This window comes from Coturnix japonica, chromosome 12 (assembly GCF_054131305.1).
Source record: "Coturnix japonica strain WE chromosome 12, WE-NBRP24, whole genome shotgun sequence".
NCBI lineage: Eukaryota > Metazoa > Chordata > Aves > Galliformes > Phasianidae > Coturnix > Coturnix japonica.
Genome location: NC_140674.1, coordinates 22,253,957 through 22,275,291, shown reverse-complemented (window position 1 = coordinate 22,275,291; position 21,335 = coordinate 22,253,957). Strand labels below are relative to the sequence as shown.

Here is a 21,335-nt window from a genome sequence, read left to right as displayed (position 1 = left end):
TCCCTGTGGTGCTGTGAGGTGCAGCTGGGCCATGTGCTGCCCTGGAAGCCTCCTGCAGGCACAGCGGGGCCGGGCCATGTGCTGCCCTGCTCACACCTCCTGGCGGGCAGCCACGCTGCTCACCCACACGGCAGCAAAGGGCACGGCTGTGGGTGCTGTGAGCCAGCAGGGCCACGGGTAGGATCCCTCTTAGAGCACTAACAGATCACTTCAGGCAGTGGAAGCAGGGACTTGTAGTGTTCATTTTTCTGTTGTACGATTATCTAACTGCTGAAGGAGTCATAGCAGTTACTCAGATCAGGCTGCATGCAAAGGCTCTGTGGGTAAACGCGGCCAAAGGACGTTTCCTTCCTGCGTGGCAGCAGTTAGTGTGCAGTGCTGTGAGCGCCTGTTGGCTGGGCCATGAGACTCAGAGCTGAGCAGAAGGTGTGAGCGGGTGTGCAGTGGGACACGAGGCAGCCAGCATCCCCTTCTGGGCCTGGGATTGCATGGGAAAGGCTTGGGGTCTGCAGCTGATGTTTGTCAGCTGGGAATGCTGTTGGTTCCCTGTGCTTTGGGAGCACCAAACAAGATAGGTAGAAGTAAGTGGGTGTGAACTGAGCTGCTCCAGCTGAAGTTCAGAGTTTCATTTTCAGTTCTGGGGAAAGGTTAGCTCTGTTCTGTGCTGTCCCACCTCTCACATTCTGGCACTCTGACACCTCATTAAGGCTGAGATACTGTTCATCATTTGCTGGTGATGCTCAACAACAATTAAGGAGTTTATCTTCATTCCGCTTCCTATGGAGCGGCCAAGGGTTGAATTAGCTGACACCCTGGTGACAAATATAACACTCTGGCAGGCGTTTGAGGGCAGTGAGTGGTTTTGTTGCCTCCCTTTAAGCCCTGCCCTGTCTGGAGGGCTGTACCTGGGAGCACTGCAGATGTGCTGCCCTGTGCTTCTGAAGCACAGAAGATGATTCTGAGGTCAGTGATGCATTGCAATGCAACGCACTGCAGTCCATCTTGCAAGAGATTTGTAGAGGGCTGATAAACGTCTTGTTCTGTGCCCTCTGTACGGTGTCCAAGCTGCGCTGCTTTGCATCACGGCATCCTCTCTATTTTTGTTTCCCTCAAGGACTCACTTTATTCTGCTTGCTCAGGTTTAATGCAGAGGTAGCAACCATGCAGGGATGCCTGTGAGAAGGATGATCCCTGGCACCTCCTGCTGCAGTGCTGCATGCACAGCATGTGGTGTTCCCACCGCCCCTTGGGAAGCAGTGTCCTCAGATTTTTATTAATAATCTATTGTAAACTTAGTTTCCCAACTAATGCAGCAAAGCAAACAACATTTCCTTCCTACTGGCCCGTAATTATTTACCAAAAGAAAAACATCAGAGTGCTCTTTTATTACTACCCACTCTGCAGTGAGCTGCTGTAATTCCCATCGGTGTCAGTGAGAGCCTGGAGCACTTAGCAGGGCAGGAGAAGGGCACTTAGAAGCTCAGCACAGCTGTGAGACCTGAGCAGCTCGTGAGGTATTGCAGTGCATTGCTGGCACAGTTGTGCTCCCTGCAGCTCCAGCTGCGCTCCATGAGGTTCGGTGTGGGCCCAGCCCCAGGGCAGAGCTGCCATCCCTTCAGGTGCTGTTGGTTCTTGCATGTCTGTGTGCTGTCAGCTGCTGTGTGCTGAAACTGCGCATGGTTTGAGTTATGTGTGCATGTTGCATTGTTACAAAAGAGTATCTTCATCCAAAATATCCTTATTTATGTAGCATTGAAAACTCTTTTTAATGTACTGTAAAGGCAAAACGTCTGCTGTGGATCTCATCTGTTTCTTCTCACTAGGGCCTAAGCATCCGCTAATGCAGCTTGAATTGCTGCTTGGTACCAATTAGAAGTGGGAGCAGCTTATAAGATAAAACCATCCTGATGGCACTGGGATGCTGAGCGCACTCAGAGTGAATTTGCATTGGAATCTGCAGATTGCACAGAAAACAGGCAGCTGGGATGGGGTGACCCTGAGCTGTGTCTGCTTTCCACAGGCACAGACAGCTTAAAATCAGAATTTGATGTCATTTGACATTTAGGAAGTGAGGTTTCACGTAGCACTGTGTCACCAGCCCAGCTGCATGTGCCTCACCTGTCAGTTCTGTGCCTGCGCTTACAGGTGGCAGCTGCAATCTCAGTATGTGCAGGGTGTTTCTGCTGGAGGTACAACTCGCTGCCTGCCTGGCTGGGGGCTGCTGTTGGAAGGGGGATGTCGCACTTACATACTTGTCGTAATACAACCTTTTTTTCCACTTACACACTTGTCGTCAGTGTTACATTTAGGGTTGGTTCGTACAGAAGGCCTCGCTTGCAGTCACGTGGAAAACATGGGGGAGTGCTCCCTGCATTTCCCCTTATCTCCCTGTGCCACATTTTGTGTATCTCATGGTAAGATGTTTTGTTTCTACAGTTGCGGGCCAGTTGTGTTTCAGAAGATTAATAGACTCAGCCTCCCTGTTTGTTAAGCTCAGTGATGATAACACTGTCATGAGACAGTCGTGGAGCATCAGGCAAAGCACAACGTGCCTTGGGCTGAACGTAGAGCAGGTACTTCTTGGAAGGAAAAGTGAAATGTAGCAAACGCAACTAACAGTCCCCAGCTCAGGTGGCTTTTTGGGAGTTCACGTTTTCCGGAGGAGCCCTGTGGTGCTCACGGAGCAGGCAGCCCCCGAGCAGCGTGTCTGCAGCTGGGCACAGGGTACAGCACCACTGCCCACGTGCTGCACTGGGGGAGGGTGCGGGGCCGTGCCGGGTGAGTAAGGGCTCAGGAAGCCAGGCCATGTCTGGGCTCCAGGCCCAGCCAGCTTCCAGAGAACTTAGTGGGAATTCACCCTGCTAAAAAAGGCAGTGCAGGCACAGCGCGCCAGCATGGCCACAGGGTCCTACATGGCCACAGGGTCCTACACGGCCACAGGGTCCTGTGCTCCTGTCCTGGGGCTGGGTGGGCTCAGTGTGCCCAGTGGCACGGGGTCACCGTTGCTGCATGGCCATGCTCCAGAGGAGGGCTCCTCTCTCAGTTCCTGGCTGCTGTAGAGGAAGCGAGCTCACTGCGTTGTGGGTCTGGGCATACCCCGGGCTGTGAGCTCCTACATCCCCTTCCCATGGAGGTTTCAGGCTTTGGGAGTCTGATGACCCAGGCAGATCTGTCAGGTTTTCCAAGCAGGTTGCAAGGCTGAAGTATTAGGCCTGGATTCACCACAGAAAAAGGAAGAGCCAACCCCCACTCCCAGTCAGTCCCTTATCTGCACACACTCCAAGGGCTGGTGCCCAGCTCTCGCCTGCTGAGCCCGGCAGCCCCAGCCCTGCGGCTGCAGCATGGAGTGCCAGCTGGTTTCCATGGCAGAGCTGCTGCCAGCCACGCAGGCTGATAAACACAGCACAGCTTCCTTCACACAAGTAAACCATAGTAATTTTTCTGTAACTCTCAGAAGCTGGGGGAAAAAAAAAAAAAAAAAGCTTCTTCCCGTGTTTGGAAGCTTTATTAATGCCTAGACAGCATTCCTGTCTGCGGGTCATTGCCTTTGGTTTGAAGTGAAATCCTGTCTGTAGGGTTTTGTATGGGAGCCCTTCAGTGCCCAGTACGTAGGCAAAAGCTAAGCTGACTTTGGGATTCCTTTCCCAGGCAGTGACAGGAGAAGGCAGCAGTGCAGCAGAGCGGGACCAGGTGCTTCTTTGTGAGCAGTGCTCTCCAGGTGTGGGGGCTCTGCTGCCTGCTCTGTGGGGGGGTCCCTGGGAAGCCTCTGTCGTCCCACCGGTGCTTCCTTATCTGCAGATGTGCTCCTTAAACGACTCTTTGCTGGTCTGCTCTTTGTGCAAGCACACACAGTTCTGTTCCTTCTTCCGGTGGTGGTGGTTCACATACAGCGACTTGAACTTCTTTCACTCTTTTTTTGTGTGAATGACAGAATCATTGCTGTGGGTATTTTGTGTTCTCGTTCTCCATGACTTGTAAGCGTTGTTTTTGTCGTGGTAAGCGTCAAAACTACTTAGTTCTCCTTCAAGCTGTGCAGAGCTGTTAGTGAGCTGATGGTGTCAGTGGTGCCAGAGCAGGAATGTCATCCTTCAGGGTGAGCAAATGTAACAATAATTATGGCAAATTGATTTTAAAAAGGTCTTAAGGCTGTTTCACCTCTTTCCTGGAATAAAGCTTAGCCACACAGTTCTCATTCTTCTTAATGCTGTTGGCCGATAGAGCGTCTGCCTGTTATCCTAAGGCACAGCTAGGAGCTGTGTGAGGCCATTCGCTGTTCAGAGGGAGCCACATGAGGGTGTGTGCCCTGAGCACTGTCTGTGGGCATCTCTGTGAAGCCAAGGGAGGCTCCTGTGCCCCTGGCACTGCTGTGTACCCGCACCACTCACTTGCATGGCTTGGGAGAGCTGCCACAGGCACCTCGGGGTGGGGGCAAGCTGTAGGGTTGGATTTTTGTCACAGAATTATTTGAGTTGGATGAGACCTTTATTTTTAGGTATGCAGTGCAAGTATGTCACTTTAGGTTCAGTGTGTTTTCTGACGGTAGAAGTTTTACTACACCAGAAGGATACGCTTGAGATAAATCAAATGTAAGGTCGAGATGTGTTAAAAAATAGAAACTACTCTATTTTGGACATGAGATCCTTTGGGAAAGAGCTGGTTGGCTTTCTGGGCCTGGCAGCGGACATGGGAGCAGCTCTCAGTGCTTTCTCGTGCTTTGGCAGAGGCTTGTGATGGCCGCAGTGTCACCGCTGCTCCCGGCAGCTCCGCACAAGTGGCCGGGCTGTCCAAGGGGGGTTGTGCTGGAAGCAGAAGTGCCCACAGTGTGTTCTTCACCACCTGCCCCGCAGCCCCCACGTCCCACGTGCCTCCTCCAGGCAGAACCATCACCGTTCCCTCAGCCTCTCCCCATAAGACGTCTGTCACGTGGCCGTGTTGTTGTGAGCACCCAAACTGCAGCACGCTGGGTGTCCTCGCTGATGGCTGTGTGTGCAACCAGCAGCCGCCTCCAGTGGGTCAGATAACATGTCTGAATGTGCAGAGCCTGGCTGTAAGTGACGTCCTGCCTTCTGGAAGTGCACAGGGTTGCTGATCATTTTTGGTTTTGGAGTAGAGCTTCTGGTTATTACAGCTCCTGGTTACTTCAATCTGAGGTATAGTTCTCAGCATTCAAAGGTAGATCACTAGGTTATTTTTTTTTTACTATAAAGCTTGTTTTTGACTTTGCTTGGGAAATGCTGCTCATACTGCATGGTTTAAATGCCCCCATAAATCCCAGGAAAATGCAGAACTTCCTATTTGTAAGATACACTGTGTATAAGCTGTGCTGAAGGAATCATCATGTGGGCAGGGTTTTACTAGCAGGAATAGTTTTTGCAATTTTAATATTGGACATGTGAGTGCTTTGTAATACATCAATCGATAGCGATGGATTGGATGCACAGCAGCCCTTCCTGCTGGACAAGAGGCAGCCTGACCTTTCCCTGTTTTCATTTATGACTATGCATCCATCTAATGCATTCAGATAATGTGAACTATTACCAGTTTTGTAATGGTTGATACATAACAACCGGGTACAAAATAAGAAGAAAATGTTCAACAGTTATATTTCTCTTGATGTATTTTATCTAGAGTTGCTCCTTGAGGAAAAGGGAATTTATGGACTTTGCAGTACAGACCTTGGACTGGAAAATGGCATTACTCTAAAGTAAGACCAGACTGGGCTGTGAGCTTTGTATGTTGGTGCAGGAATGTCCCTGACTCGCAGTTTGATGAGGGACAAACATGTTGGAGAACTGACTTCAGAAAATACCTTATTTCTGCACGAGGCAGAAATGGATGCACTCCTGGGGGCACTTACTTTATGATGTTGCCTCTTGGTTATTTATCCAGGCTTCCTGAACCAAGCTGGATGCATTAAGTTCAGGTGCGATGCTGCTTTTAGGTGGTTGTGCTAACACTGTACTCGGGATAGAGGTGTCAGAGGAGAGGCTGCCTGGCAGCCCACTGAACTCTGGGGTCACGCTGCCTTCCCAACCTACTGCCAGAGCTGGACCCTCATGGAAGTAGCCTTTAAAACACCGCTTCCTGCAACCAGCAAAATACGTATCTTATGCAAAACATCTGTCTGTCACAGTGATGCTGGCAGGCAGCTCACAGTCCTGGTGTGGGGCTTGCTGTGCAGTTAGTGGTGCTGTGCCTGCAGCTGACAGAGCTGTAAGTCACTGCCGGGTGAGGGACTCTGAGATGTATCTCAAGCAGTGGCTCGTGGCTGGTGGGTTCCCTTGCTGCAGCTGTAATGGACGTACACAGAAGCACCATGGAGCAGCATCCCTTTTGCTGCCCTGTCTGTATAGAGAGTGGCTCTGTGGATCTGGAGTGCAATACAGATGTCGCTTGTTCAGCAGCAAAGTTGACTAGAGAGTATTTCTCTTTAACCAGTCCTTTGCTTTTAGGTGGCCAAGACGTTAATTAGCTCATTGTTATGGCTTAATTTGATGATGGCGCTATAATTATATCCCTCAGTTGTGCCATGAAGTAATTGCTGTATCTTGTCCAACTTCTATGCTGAGATACGTTGTTGGTAAACTTTGCGTTTGGCAGAGGGGTTCTGGAAATGCTCTGAGGCAGTCGGTAATTTTTAGATTTCTTTATTTAAAAGACAGCTATTTGGCAATTTCGGGCTTTGAGATTGTACCGACAGTGTAAATAGGATATTGATTTTATTGCATTTCCTATCTCGTTAGAGTCATTGTCATGAGGATGGCTTTGTGTTGTGTAATTATCTGCTCTCACTGACAGTTCCCGTGTCACTGAGACTCCTTTTGCAGCTTCCACTTTCTGCAGGCATAAAAATAGCACTCGTCACTGCCGTGCTGTTATTGCTGCTCGTTTTGATCATCCAGCTCCGTACATCTTTCTTTAAGAGCCATGTGTGAATTGAGATAGAGAAGGCAGGAGCGTCCAGCCATCCCTTACAGGAAGAGTGCAAACAATGGCTCCTGCAGAGCCACTTCCAGTCCCTGCTGCTGTGTCAGGGACTGTAACGAGGAGGAAGAGCGTATCATTAACCTCAGTGCACAGCGCGTCCTTATGGGAGCAACGGGAAGTCATAAAAGTTGGACACGTTTAAGCAGAACTTGGGCACCGTAACCATGTGGTCCTTTTTCTGTTAGTTTCATTTTCTTGGGCATTTTCAGATCACAATTTCATTGATTTTTTTTGAAGCTGTTTCTTAATAATTTTCATTGACCCAGCCCAACCCAGTCATCTCCATTGCCCCCTTAAGGAATGACAGCTCGGTGTTACTCAGTCTACTTCTGCTTCTGCCTTTTCTGAGAGCCGCCTCTTCATTTGCTATCTGTGTTTCAGACTTGGTTTGCACCGCTTGTATTTATTAGTGTTTCCTTTCCGTTCTCAGCAGTCAGCGAATACAGAGTTACACTGTGACCAAAGCAATGTTGCAGCATGTTGCAGCGAGCAGTAAAACATCTGGGGGGGAAAAAAGAGGCAGCTTCCCCTGGCAGGTGTGGGTGAAGCATCGAGCAGTGAGGACAAAGCACAGGGTGTGCAGTGAGGACAAAGCACAGGGTGTGCGTCCCTTGTGCCCCCTGCATCTGTTGGTGTTTCTTTCCCAGCTGAGTGCAGACATCTGCACTGACACCTCGTGTGGCTGCTGCTTCCAGAGGTGACGGTAACCTTCGGTATTTGATGCTCGCGGGGCGACTCCTTTGTTGGCTCGGAACATCACAGGGGAATTTCAGAGCAGCTCGTACAAACCCAAAGCTGTAATTGCGTGTCCCGCAGTTGTTTAGTGTAGAGCTGAGCACACGGCTGTGGCCTGGGGCGGTGTTTGTTCCTGCAGAGGCTGCTCTAAATGCCGCCGTTTCTGTCACTTTGGGGTAGATAAATTCCAACACAGCGGCTTTTCTCCAAGAAGCTACAGACGTTTCTCCTCGTTCGGTTCGTTTCCCTCCGAGGCGGCGCAGCCCTTTGGAACCGCCCTGATGGCAGCGGGAGAGCGAAGGGTGACACGGCCCCGTGTGAGGCACCGCGAGCGGCACGGGGTCAGCGCTGCCGCACGGCGGGGATCGCGTGTCTCAGCTCCGTGATCTGTGCCCTGCCCGGGGCGACCGGCTGCTGCCGGCAGGATGGAAGCAGCGCCGTGTTGTGCCGCCCAGCTGCCGTTGGTTTTGGTGCGTGGATGGCGGGGCTGCGTGTGTCCATGGAGCGTTGCGGGGCTCCGTGCTCGTGTCGCCGTGTCCCGGCCGTTTCTCCTCGCGGTTTGCCGCTCCCGTCGGATCTCGCCGTGCTGAGGGCACTGTTTGTAGGCACCTGACAGCCGCGGGTTCGTGCGGACGGGCGGAACGGACGAGGTGACCCGTATACGGTACCGTGGTACCGGTGTTAACGCTGCCCGGCTCCCGGTTCCCGTCTGGTCCCGCGCTGCTGTGCCCGGCGCGGCGGCGGCGAGCGTCTGACAGGCGCGACCTTTCATAAGACGGCCCACGCCATTGGCTCGCCGCCCGTAGCGCCGCTGCAACGCCGCGCGCGATTGGCCGTCTGTCCGTCGCGCGGCGGGTCACGTGTGTTAGGCGCACTCACGCTGTCCTCTCTGTCCCGCAGGTCGGCCCTGAGCTCGGTCCCGCCGCCCCGCCCCGCCCGTGACACCGACACCCGCCGCCCGGAACCGCGGGGCGCTGCCCGCCCGGCCGCGCGGCACGGACTAAGTTGGCGGGGCACGCCGCAACCCCGGCCCGGCTCAGCTCAGCTCAGCACGGCCCGGCTCAGCACAGCACAGCACATCGCGGCACATCGCAGCACAGCACAGCACAGCGCAGCCCGCCGCCCCCGCCCGCTCCGCTCCTCCCGTGCCCCCAGCGGCCGCCCCGCCCGGCCCGGCCCCGCCATGCTGTGCTGAGCCCCCCCTCGTGCCCCGTCCCGTGCCCGCCCGGCCCCATGTGCCCGTAACGCAGCGGGAACCGCCTGCAGCCGCCCCGCCCGGCCCCGCCGCTGCGTTGGACGTTGATCCCGTAGGACCGAACGATGGCCGTCAGCGTCACCCCCATCCGCGACACCAAGTGGCTGACGCTGGAGGTGTGCAGGGAGTTCCAGAGAGGGACGTGCTCGCGGCCGGACACGGAATGTAAATTTGCACACCCGTCCAAGAGCTGCCAGGTGGAGAACGGACGGGTCATCGCCTGCTTCGATTCACTGAAGGTGAGGAGCTGTCACGGTGTTTCGGGGGACGCGGGGTGAAGGAGGAGCGGTCACGGGGGGGTGCAGAGCTGGGAGCCGCAGGCAGCGCCGCTGCCATCAGCACAGCCATCTGCTGCTGCTGCTGTGGTGCTATGGGCCCAGGGAAGGATGGATGGACCGGTGCAGAATGAGCCCCACAGGGCTGGGGGCAGCCAGTGTGGCTGCAGCCAAGAGTCCTCCGGCCCCAGGTTGCTCTGTGTGGAGATGGAGCAGAGGGCGTTTCATTCAGAAACAGCTAAGTCACTGCAGGGACTCGCTGTTCTTAATAGCTCAGACACGTAAGCAATATTATGATTGGTTCCCACCATGGCTGCAGGCGGGCTGGTGCTGTCCCCAGCAGTGGGATGTGCATCTTAGAGCAGTGCTTTCCCTCCGTGTCCCATGGGTGCCCTGGATGCTGTGCTTATGCTGCTGCTCGGGCACACAGTTACCCTTTGTTTCCCACCAAGGCCCAGGTGTGGGGAGGGCTGATGCCCAGCAGCGCGTGGTGCCCCTGGGTGCAGGGAGGTGACAATGTGCTGCTGGCGTTTGGGCTGGGCCTGAGCTGGGCTCTGTGCGTCTTGGCTTCAGCACTAGGTGCCGAGCATGTGGACTTGCAGCTCCTTCCCTTGGTTTTTTACAACTTCAGTAATCTCAGCACTTAAAGTGCCATTTGCAGGATGGGTATTTTGATTCAGTGTAAACATAAAAGTTGGGAAGCAGGAAGGCCGGTCTCTCCCTGCATCACAATTTTCTCCCCTTCAGCCCCAGCCCCAGGAGCAGTGGGCAGCTGCAGCAGCAGGGCCTGTGCTGGGCTTGTACAGAGTGTCAGATCTGAGCTTCAAACCTGCTCTGGCTCAGGCAGGGAGATGTGGTGAACCTTCAGAATGTCCCCAGGTCTGAAATGCCCGGCCTCACCGCGCCAGCCTGCTCTGTGTGTGGGAACTGAAATGTGTTCGCATTGCTTCTTTAATTGTAAAACAACAATAATTATGGCACACGCTGGCCTTGCATTATCACAGATGGCAGAAGCCCATGCGGTGTGTTGTGCTTGGTGTGGCCGGTGCACCCAGCTGGGTGCTCTGAGTGGCGCTGCTGCTGCTCTCCTCCCCTCCCGGCAAAGTTCCTCAGTGTCTGTGTCTTAATGAAGGAGATAATTACCATCTCTGTCAGGAGCTGTGAGCGCTGGATAATGGCTCTAGGTGATGTTACAGTGTTGTGTTGCTTCAGGGTGCTCTGAATAGCAAGACTTCTCTGTTGCTCAGGTGAAGTTGATGTGGTTAATTGGGTTGTAAGCCAGGGAGGATTCCCAGCCAGGTATGTAAGAAATACACTGCTTTGCAGGTGTCCTTACTCATGCTCATGGTAAAGGCTTGTTGCTGGCTTGGGGCTGGGCCGCTGTGATGGCTCTGCATTGTTTGATTCTTTTTATGTAGTTAAGTAGCTTGTCTAATGTGGGAGAGTGTCTTTATCAAAGAGAAAACAGAACATATCTCAGCACTGAACTCCCTGCCCAGTCCCAGCAGTTGCTCCTTGTGGCTGTGTATCAGATTTGTGCAGATTTCTGTGCACGCTGAGCTAAACAAGCTCTGGTCACTGTGTTATGTTTGCTGCAGTATCACAAACATTAGATGTTATTCAAAAACAACTCAGGAAAGTGTTTTGCCAAGTTTGTCTGGCTCTGAAGCTCAGTGAGTAGGTCACAAAAAAGTGGTTTTTCATTTGGGCCATTGTAACTTGTACTGCCTTGGTCATTCAATGTGGATCATGGGTGGCCAACCTGTGGGCCTGCTCTGGACCGCACCAGGGGAAGGGAATGGTCTCCGGCCATATATGAAGTATATAATACAGATCATGGATGTGGGTAACAGAACTTCTTATGTTTACTTATGTTTCTTAATGGAACACAAAAAAAGAGGGCAACAAAAAGATAAAACCTGCACATGAGGTGGCAGCCCAGACAAGGGGTGTGTGTGGGGCCGGCCGGCCCGTGGGAGGCTTTGGGGCCACTTTAAGACAAAAAGGTTGAGGCCAAGCACTCGGGTTGGGCGCTGGAGTGGCTGACTCAGCTCCAGCTCTGGCTCTGCATTGTTCAAATTCCATCGGATTTTCTTCCTAAATTTGGATGCCTCAGAGCCTGTTGAACTGTCCACAACAAAAATATGCTCTTGAGCTCCCAAGTCAGGAAACTGGTTTGAAGCACAAATCCGATTTTAAGCATCATATTACAGCTTTTTTTTTCCCATATTTTTTCCTGGAAAAATCTGCCTGAGTGGGATTCATTGCTGAAGTTCTGGTCACTGCCCCAGACACCCCAAGGGCTGCACTGGGGATGCTGTGCATAGGGATGGCTGTGTGCTGCAGGACCTGCCCACAGCCAGGTGCCACCTCCTGTGCTGCGTTTCCTGGCCATGAAGTTCTGAAATTGCAAAAGCACAGAGGAAGGCAAAGGCAAAAGGAGTGACCTGGATTCAGAGCTTGGTCACAGGGCTGCTGTGCTCAGCACTGCTGTCAGCAGGTGCTTCTCCTCTCCCGGTGGCCATTCTGTGCAGTATGAGCTGCTGCCACCCAAAACTCTTTGGTTCTCACTAACCTGAGCCCCACTGGTGTAAGGAATTGGAAAGCACCGCTGGGTTTGGTGTGATGCATCCACTGTTTTGGAGCTGGTGTGCACTGCAGGCACGGCCGCTGTCAGTTACCCTCTGTTCTCCGAAGGTTTTTGCCACTAGGGCTGCTGCTTCGTGTCCATTGGATGTCCCAGTGAAATGTGACAGCTCGGCCCTGCTCTGCCTTCAGCAGAGGACAAGTCTCAAGATTCACGTTCCTCTGCTGTTTTGAAGTTCTCAGCACAGTCCCAGGCTGTCCCGTCGTGGCAGCTCTCTTGCTGTGTCTGGCTGCTGCTGCTCCACGTGTGAGTGTTTGGTCAGGGAACGGCTCACAGCACAGAAGCCAAACTCCTGAACTCTCCAATAGTGACATTTCAATTTTTGTAGAGGCCTTAAAAATACCTCACAATATTGTTATTCCAGGTGACACCGTGAGCACCCTATTGCTGCCACCTCAGCTTATTTCATCAGTGATATGAGAATGGTGGACTGTTGGCTTCAAGAACTTCCAACAGGCAGGAGTGGAACGGCCTTCTATGCAGTCTGATAGTGACAGGACGAGGGGAGTGGCTTTACAAGAGAAGAAGTTAGATTGGGTGTTGGGAAGAAACGTTTCACTCGGAGGGTGGTGAGGTGCTGGCACAGCTGCCCAGAGAGCTGTGGGTGCCCCATCCCTGCAGGCACTCAGGGCCGGGTTGGACGGGGCCCTGGGCACTGATCTGGTGTTGGCAGGGCTTGGAACTAGAGGATCTTTGAGGTCCCCTCCAGCCTGAGCCATCCTGTGGTCGGTAGCAGCTCGCCAGGCTTCTGTCCTTTGAGGCTGACCCAAGTCAGAGTTTCTTGGTCCTCCCGAATACAGAAGCCCCATTGCCAGGGCTCACTCCTAAGTTTGCTGGATACAACAAATAAATCACATCTAGGACCAAAGGATCACATCTGGTTTCTGACTTTGGAGCTGTGGTGGGGTATTTGCTGTGAGCCCAGCAGCATCCCATGTGCTTCTTAGAAATCTGGCTGGTGTGGGGCAGGGCTGTGCTGGCAGAACCCAGCACCCGAGCCTTCCTTTGTGATGGCACTGAGCAGGAGGGGAGAAGGGGCTTTGTAGAACAGGTGCACCTGAGTGAGTGCTTGGCTGTTCTGGAGGGATTACAGGCACAGCTTAACGGAGCCTCCAGGCTCTGGAGTGAGCTCAGCTCTTCAGTGCATAGAAGGCAAGTGTATCTGCCCCGTCCTGCTGGCATTATCAAGGTAATATCAGTTCATGCTTGGGTGGTAGCTTAAAATATTGCCCGAAGAAACATGTGCTGGCAGTCCCCGGGGGCGCCGTGCCCGCAGCCAGCCCCTGCCCGTCATTGCAGGTTTGGTGCAGCTCCGCTGCCTCCCGGGAAGGCCTTGCTGTGCCTGGCAGTGCCGCTGTCAAAGTAAACATTGGAGGAGTTGTGGCTGCAGGGCGCTGTTCTGGGAGATCTCAGGCTGCTTTGACTTCAGACAAATAAATCCTGCCGGCTGTGTGTGCCACTGGTTGTACCCAGTGAGCTCCATTCAGCAGCTCCAGCAGAACAGCTCCATCCTCACTGCTTTATTGTGTCAAAGCCCCATCGTGTCCCAAGGCCCTTCTCACTGCCTTTGTCTCCTTCCTGCCCATGCACTTCCCACGCTGTTTTGAGCCCCCAGTGCCCACGTTCCCTGCTGTGGGCTCAGTGTTTGCAGGCTGCACCGAGTGCTCTGTGCTGGGCCTGTCTGCACGCACAGCAGGTCCCTCTGCAGGAGCACTGTGTGCAGCCGCTGCTGTCCAGGGCTGCTCCTGTGCTTGGGAAGCTGTGCTGTGCTGTGCTGTGCTGTACAAGTCCCCTGCTGCTCCAAGTAGCCCTGCTGTCCCTGCCTTTGTTCCCCACCTCCCTTCACATTTGCTTACACACTTTCTTCTCTTAAAGGCTCCTGCCTCCCCTTTCCCTGGTGTTATCAACGTACTGAAGTTACTGGTTCTCTGCTTGCCACCAAAATTCAAACTACACGGAGACATTCTCTGCAGTAGCTTTTAAATCATAAAGTTTACGGTTAAGTCCTTTCACTTCTTGCTGTTGAACCATTTGCTCATTATGTCCTTTTCTTCCCTTGTTTGCCTAGGCCATAAAACACGATTAACTTATCTTGTCTTTGTTTTGGCTTGCTGGGGCTGCTTTCCCTCTCAGTCTATTATTATTTAAACTTGCCTTTCCTTCCTGCTGTGCATGCAGGGCCCTGCAGGCTATGCAGTCAAATACTGAACTGGGTTTTGGCATTACCTCTTTATGAGCATCTGATGCTGCTGTCCCTTCACTGGTGAGCGTGCAATGCGGTAGCAGTGCTTTCAGTGCAGAAGATAATCACTGGAGCAATCTGATCCTTGTTTCAACTTTCACCCCGCTTCCGAGGCCTCTGCAAAATGCCATTACAGCATGGGAAGCACGTAGCTCTAGAACCTCCAGCACTGCTCCATATGGCAGCAGGACGCTCTGTGGGCCGGGTGCTGTCCTGTGGTTGTGTGGGATGTGAGGGCTCTGGGGCTGTGTGCAGGCTGCATGCCTTGCACTGCCAGGGCTGCTGCAGTGCTGCTGCGGGGCTGCAGGGAGTGCCGGGGTGCTGCTGTGTGGGTGCACCTGCGGCACATACTGCTGAGCTGCTGAGCAGAACTGCTTCTGCCATGAGTGCCCGGGCTGCTGGTGGTTCTCTCTGGGTGTTCCCACACACCTGGCCCCTGTGTGTGAGCTTCAGGTGGCACTAAAGCTGATTTAGGTGGAAAAGCACTTACAGCAGTGATGTAGTTTAGAAGCAGCCCCTGAGCAACAGGTGACCACTGGGGGAACTGCACGAAGGCCTGGGTGCTGTGAGTGCACTCAGGGTGCTGCTCCTTGGGGCAGCAGTGTGCAGTGTGAGGGTGCTGCCACGCTGCTCTGCACCTGCACTCAGGAGGGCAGTGAGCCACTGTGAGCACGCACGTAAAAAAGGCAGCAGGAGCCTTAAAGGAGCACTGGAGGCAATGGTGTGTGACTGCCGGCCCTGCTTGGCTCTGCCTGCTGGGCTCACTGCGTCACCTGGGCTTGGTGACAGCATGGGGCATTCCCCCTGGTGCCGGGCCACGTGCGGTGCTTTGCTGTGTGCTGTGGTGTCTGAGGCATTCCGTGCTGCTGGAGGTTGGCCTGAGTTAGCTGATGTGACACTGATCCCAGGGCTCTGTAAGAGGCAGTGCTGGAACTGCTGGTCTGCAGAGCTGCAAAGGGGAGCGGGTGCTGCGGGGCCGTGACTGCTGCGTGGTGCTTGGAGGTTGTGCTCTGCAGGCAGGACCTCAGCTTGGCTTTCCTTCAGAGAACCTTCTTCTAAAAGTTAAGGGAAATGAAGCTGGTAGATAACAGTAGTGCCCAGCTGGCCAAGAGCGATACAGAATGTGAAGCAATTCCTCGTATAAAATTGCAGGCCCTGGTGATCTGCAGCACACAGGCCTGGCTGGGCATGGGCAGGAGCCCACGCTAAGGTCTTGTGGCGATGAGCGATGGCCATAAAGCAAAGCTCCTTGCTGGGTGCTGCAGCAGCCAGCTGCCAGTCCGTGGGGTTACTTCAGGCTCTGAGTCAGTCCCTTTGCTCTACAGTGCACTGCAGTTCTGTGCCTTGAGAAACGAGCACACGTTTCAGCAGTCATGGCGAGGCATAACGCATGGTAGCTCCAGGTACTGTTTTATTGCTTAGAATTCAATGGCTTCTGCACAGTTTCCTGCATTATTTCTGCATTTTAGAAATGCTTTTACATGCTTAACTCCTGGAGCGCTCTGAGGTTTTGCATTTCGTAGCGCAACTCGTAACTGCTGTTTTTCACTCTCTGCAAAGAGCACCTAAGCTGGGTGCAGCTCAGAGGGCAGCACGGGGCTGGGGCTGGGAAGGGACATCCCCAGGAGCATCGACGGGACAACCAGCCCAGTCTAGTGGTTGGCAGCCCTGCCCACAGGAGAAGGTTGAAACCAGATGATCCTTGAGGTCCTTTTTGACCCAGGCCAATCTGTGGCCTGACCTGGGGAGATGTGGCATTCAGCGCTGTGCTGTGCTGACCCGGATCTGCCTTCCCAGATACATGGTGTGTATCCTCACTGCTGCTGCCCTGTGCATCAGCTGCATCTTCTGCTCAGGCAGAGCCAGCAGACAAGCCATGAGATCGAGCTGTAGGAGGCTGGGGCTGGGTGCCGGGGCTGCAGAGAGCAGTGCAGGCTGCTGGCAGCTGCTGCAGCAAGAGCACGGTCTGTGTTCTGAGCTGAACTGTGGGATAAAGTCAAACTGCATTGAATTGATTTGTTACCGGATAAAAATGTTTTAGTTTTCTTACTGAACGTAAGGCTGTCTTTTGCCTTGTCATTGCTCCTGCTTGGATTTGTTTCAAAGAGCAACGAGTAAAGGAAAAGAACTGTAATTTGGACGATCTGTTTTTCCAGAAGAGGATTCTCCTTTCTAACTTCTTTCTTTTGTTACTGCATTATCTCCTCACTGGTGAAAGCTGAGGCCGCGCTGTCACCCTGCAGGCAGTGCGTGAAGTGCATCTGCACTGTGGGTGCACTGTGGGTGCAGGTGGCCCAGCTGTCCTGGCTCTGTGAGGTGGCTGTGGTGGCCCCCGTGCCACCCGGTGAGCCCCGTGCTGCAAGGTGGCCCCAGTGCTGCTCAGTGTGGGGCCAGTTCAGGGTGAGCCTCCTCCAGCTCCACTGTGTGCTGCTGTCATGGGGCAAAATGCATCCGTGTACATGATGTGCGTGCTTAGCTTTACAGCCATTGCTGATTGCCCGGTTTCAAGCAGCAGCAGCATTTTATTAGGGTTGCTCTGCAGAAATGCGTGGTTTAGAAAGGTGAAGCAGGCAGCTGGTAGCAGAGCTGTGATGTCGCACCAGGGGTCGGACCCTGGAAGGAGCTGGGGCTGTGTTTGGCTGGGTTGGGCTGATGGGGCTCCCTAGGAGATGTGCTTCTGCCTGCCTAAGCTTCTCGCTTCCTCCTCTTCCTCAGGGGCGATGTTCAAGGGAGAACTGCAAGTACCTTCACCCGCCACCGCACTTAAAAACACAGCTGGAGATCAATGGCCGCAATAACCTGATCCAGCAGAAGAACATGGCCATGCTGGCCCAGCAGATGCAGCTTGCCAATGCCATGATGCCTGGAGCCCCGCTGCAGCCCGTGGTATGTGCTTGGGGCCGGGGCAATGCGTGCTGGAGGGGGATGGTGTGGAGCTCAGCCTGCGGCCTTGGGGCTGGCAGCAGGGGGACAGATGCAGAGAATGGCCCTCCTGCACTCCGTGTCCTATTTGGTTTGTTTAATACAACTGCTGTTCTCCAACAGAGCTTTATGCCACCTGTTTCAAAAAGAAGTGTGAGTGTCTGGGAAAATCAGAAATGCTGTGGAGGGGCCTTCACAGTAATGTGCCTTTGGTTGCAGTTACCCCAGTGTAGGAAGACAGGGTGTTCTCTGTGCTCTTTTGAGCGTCCTTCAACACAACTGAATGCATCACCAAAGCGAGGGGTTGAGGTGAGGCCGTGCTGCTGTGCGGGCATTAACTCCAGAGCTGCCTCCCCATAAGTTTTCAACTGCAAAGTTTTGTTTTTCTTTCCTGACTGGAGCGCAGTGATGCCGTACTGGTGCCAGCATGTTCTCATTGGGGGCTGTGAAGAAGCTGAGCAGGCAACATGCAGCAGTTGGTGCAAGCCATTGCTTGAAGTATTCTCCTCTGTCATCCTTCTAATAGGTTCATTATTGCATAGACGGTAACACAGTAATGAAAAGTAGAGTTAATAGCATGTTTAATATTATTTTGTTTCTTGTAGAATGTACGTATTTCTGTCTCGTTCACATGGATGAAGAAGCAGGTACATTGGAGACAGCCCTCTTGTTTATGCACATACCAGGCTTTCTTTCTCCAATAACCTTTGCATATGTTTTTGTGCAGTGTTTCAGACAGACTTTCTTGTTGCTTGCAAACAATTGGGTCATTTCCTCAGGAACTCAAAGCCATGTGGTGCTCTGTGCTGGCTAGCCTACATAGATAGGAAACAGAGAAAAAGGTTGCATTAACTCCGTTGTTTTTCCTTCTAAAAATTTCTTCGGAAGAAAAATGGAAACGCCTTGAGCAACTGCTTTATTTGGACATGGAGACAAAGAGCTGGGCAGGGTCCGACGGGCCATGCCAGCACCGTGCCCTGCACTCAGTGGGGCGGCAGGTCCCGGTCCTCGCTGCAGTGCTTGATCCTGCAGCTTGTCGCGTGCCGCAGCCCTTGTGCCGGTTCCTTCCCAGCAGCACCAGACACCTGCACACGCTTTGGCTGTGCCCACGAGCGCCGGGTGGCAGCGTGGCAGGTGCCCATACTTACGCATGTGTCTCTGTTCTGCTTGCAGCCCATGTTCTCCGTCGCGCCCAGCCTAGCCACCAATGCCTCGGCTGCCTTCAACCCTTACCTGGGGCCCGTGTCCCCAGGGCTGGTGCCGGCGGAGATCCTGCCCAGTACGCCTATGCTGGTGGCGGGCAACCCTGGTGTCCCGGTGCCTGCTGCCGCTGCTGCTGCTGCACAGAAGCTGATGAGGACGGACAGGCTGGAGGTAGGAGCCCGATGGCAGCTGCTCCTGCAGTGCCAGTCACTGCGTGTGCTGGGGATGTAGATCTCTGGCAAAAGCAAACTGCGAGCATCACTTCAGCTGGTGGTGCCCTGCCTTGGCTGAGGGCAGGGAAAGCGCGCAGCCCCGTGCCGTGCTTGCAGCTCTGCTCCTGGCCCTGCCACCCAAAGGGTAGCGGAGCACAGAGAGTGTCCTAAGGCCGCATTAATGTGTGTGCAGCAGCTGCTAATGGGCACGGGTGCAGGGCCTGCTGCAGCTGCTGGCCAGGAGCCGCTTCCAGCTCTGCCATGTTCTTGCTCTGGGCACATGCTGCTGGCATTGCCCGGTGCCTCTGTGTGCTCCTTCGCTGCGGCCCTGGCAAGCGCTGGTCCTCGCTGGCTCCCGCTCCCCCTCGTCCTGAATATCTCTGACTTGAAAGTCTTGGCCGTGTCCTCGGTACCATATTGGCCTTGTGCTCGGGGCCAGCACCATGCCATGCACTCGTGGTGCTGCGTGGTGCAGGTGGGTGACACTCCAGTAGGCGGTGTGACAGTGTGCTGCTGTGTGTGGTGCCCTTGGTGCCAGTGCAGGTGTGAAGCAGCACCCAGAAGCTTGCAGGTACCCAGTGACTCCTGGCACCACACGTGTCCAGGGGTGCGGGGTGAGATGATGTTGTGAAGCTAGTCCCTGCGTGTGGTGGGAATCTGTTTTAGAATGCAGCCAGCTGTAATGGTAGTGTCTTTCTACCTGCCTAGGCATCTGCAGTGATAGGGCACATGTCTGCTGATGGGGTCCATGAGTGCCTTTTGCTCGGTGGTGTCATGATGGCAAGCAGCAGGCTGTGAGCTGCCTGGCACCGCTATTCCTGGACATCACATCCACACAGGTGCCCTCCTGCAGGGTCACTGCACTTCCTGATGGAGTTGGTGTGTCAAAGGAAAGAGCTCCTTGGAGTGCATTCGAGTTGCAGGAGAGGCAGCCTCCCTGAGCAAGCATGTCATCCACTATAAGAGGAGAAATCTCTCAGCCAGCTCTGTATTTCACTGAGGAGACTTACTGTCTCCTTACTGGAAAGGGATTTAAATAAAATACTGTCAGATAAACTCCTAAATAATCCACACTGGGCTTGGAAATTAAACCTGCAGATGGGCATTTCCAAGCACCCTGCCTGCAGCCAAGGGTTCAGGGGAAGGGACTGCAGGTGAATCACTTCCTGCAGGCCTGGCCCTCTGCTGGCAGCGTGTTCTGTCTGTACAGTTCAGAGGTGCTGAGCTGCTGGGACACGCTTCTCCACACAACACAGCTGTGATCACAGTTAGAAAAAGGTCTGCAAAAATACCTGAAATCAGACAAATTCCCTCTCATTTCCTGATATACTGGCCTGCCAGCATCTGGCATTTTCTCTTCTGTGATTGCATTTACCTCAGCTGGCTGTGTATCTCAATGATGCCCTTGTGCTTGAAAGAGGGCTGTCCCTCCCACTCTGCCCCCATCCCCTGGCTCCCTAGCAGGCCTTCCCATGGCCTTGCCCTCACCGTGCAGCTCCCTGAACCTCCTTCTCCCCTGGAGCTGTACAGTTCTGCTGTGACCAGGAGCCTGTCCCAGTGCAGCCACTCTGCAGCTCTCTGCCTCTCCCACATGTGCAGTGCCTGCTGTGGGCAGGGGTTGCTCCTCCTCCTTCTTTTTCCCCCGCGGCAAATGTGGATTCAGTAGTTTAATATGTAGGGAATGTGGCAGTGCCGTCCTGTGTAGTGGCTGTTTAATCTGAGCTATCTAGATTTAGGGTACAAATGACAAATCAGCCCATATCTATTATGAACAGTATATCATTGTTATGTATTTTATTGATTAGAAAACTGCAGAGCAGATTGGGAAGGCTTTACCTCCCAGCAGCTGGCACACTGCAAGCAGCGCGTGGCTTCTGCTCTCTGCACTGCCACCGTGCTGCCATTTGTTCTTCCTGACTGCAGAGCTTTATATGGTTGACTCTCTCTCTCTTGGAATGAGCTGTCCCATGAAAAAAATAACTGCGTGATGTTAGCATCTAATCTTGGAATATGATTTGTTCTGGTTAGAATTTTAAATACTTATTTTCAAGACTGATGTACTCAGTTGTTAATTCAGCTGGCACACGTGTTCCAGGCTACTGAATCACACTGTCCCACAGCGGAGAGCTCTTTGCGCACATGCCCAGGGCTCAGGAAGGCAGCAGGGCTCAGTGGCATCCTGGGCAGCTGTGGGTGCTGGTGAGGCTGGGCTGGTGCCTCCTCCTGCAGCACGGCTCCTTCCAAAGCTTTTGGGGCGCACTGCTCGTGTTGATGTCACCATATGTGCAGGTGGTCATCAGCCACTCACTGAAGGCATTGGGCTCAAGATGGAAATTTCCTGGGTTCAGAATTTCCTTCAGCTCCCCTCACATTCCTGCCCAGCCATAGAGATCCTGAGCAGAAGTTGTCTCTCCTGGTAAACAAGAGGAGAGGTGGGGGAGGAAGGAGCTGCTCACTGCCCTGTTTGTTCACGAGCACTTTTCCCTCTGAGCACTATCATTTCTATTCAAGGTGTTTGAGAATCAGAACAGCCACAGTCAAGCTGCTGTTTCCTGTGTGCTTCACAGTTGCCATTTTTTTCTGGATAAAAGCAGCTTACAACTTCTCAGAGACTTGCAGATACTCACGACGTGCTGGATGATGGTGCAGCCCCTCTGATGAGTTCAATGCAGGGGAGGAGGCGAAAGCACAGGCTGTTAGGGGTGGGCAGCACTGTGAGTCCGGGTGAGACGTGGTTCCCTTGGCTGGCAGCTGTGGCTCCCTGCCAGCATCTTAGGTTCTGTTTGTGCTTCTTAGCTTACCGAGTGGAAAATGATGATGCTAATTACAGAGTGGCTAATAAACAAACAGATAAACA

The 21,335-nt window shown here is 53.5% G+C and overlaps 1 protein-coding gene across 25 annotated transcripts in view; it reads left to right on the top strand.

Moving 5' to 3' along the window:
- The window catches only part of MBNL1 (muscleblind like splicing regulator 1), a 43,881-nt gene that overhangs the window by 6,966 nt on the left and 15,580 nt on the right, over window positions 1-21,335 (top strand). For 15 of the 25 annotated variants that reach the window (XR_014933453.1, XR_014933459.1, XR_014933458.1 and 12 more), the window contains exons 2-4: window positions 8,623-9,216; window positions 16,857-17,027; window positions 18,237-18,437. The exons of 1 other annotated variant lie outside the window; for it this stretch is intronic. Coding sequence is in view for 12 of the 24 variants with exons in the window: in XM_085513458.1 (XP_085369584.1) it covers window positions 9,043-9,216; window positions 16,857-17,027; window positions 18,237-18,437 (546 nt within the window). In the remaining 12 variants the exon portion in view is untranslated. Of the gene's footprint in view, window positions 1-2,555; window positions 2,574-8,622; window positions 9,217-16,856; window positions 17,028-18,236; window positions 18,438-21,335 lie in introns of those variants that run through there. 9 more of the 25 variants (XR_014933461.1, XR_014933464.1, XM_085513457.1 and 6 more) reach the window with 4 other exon arrangements.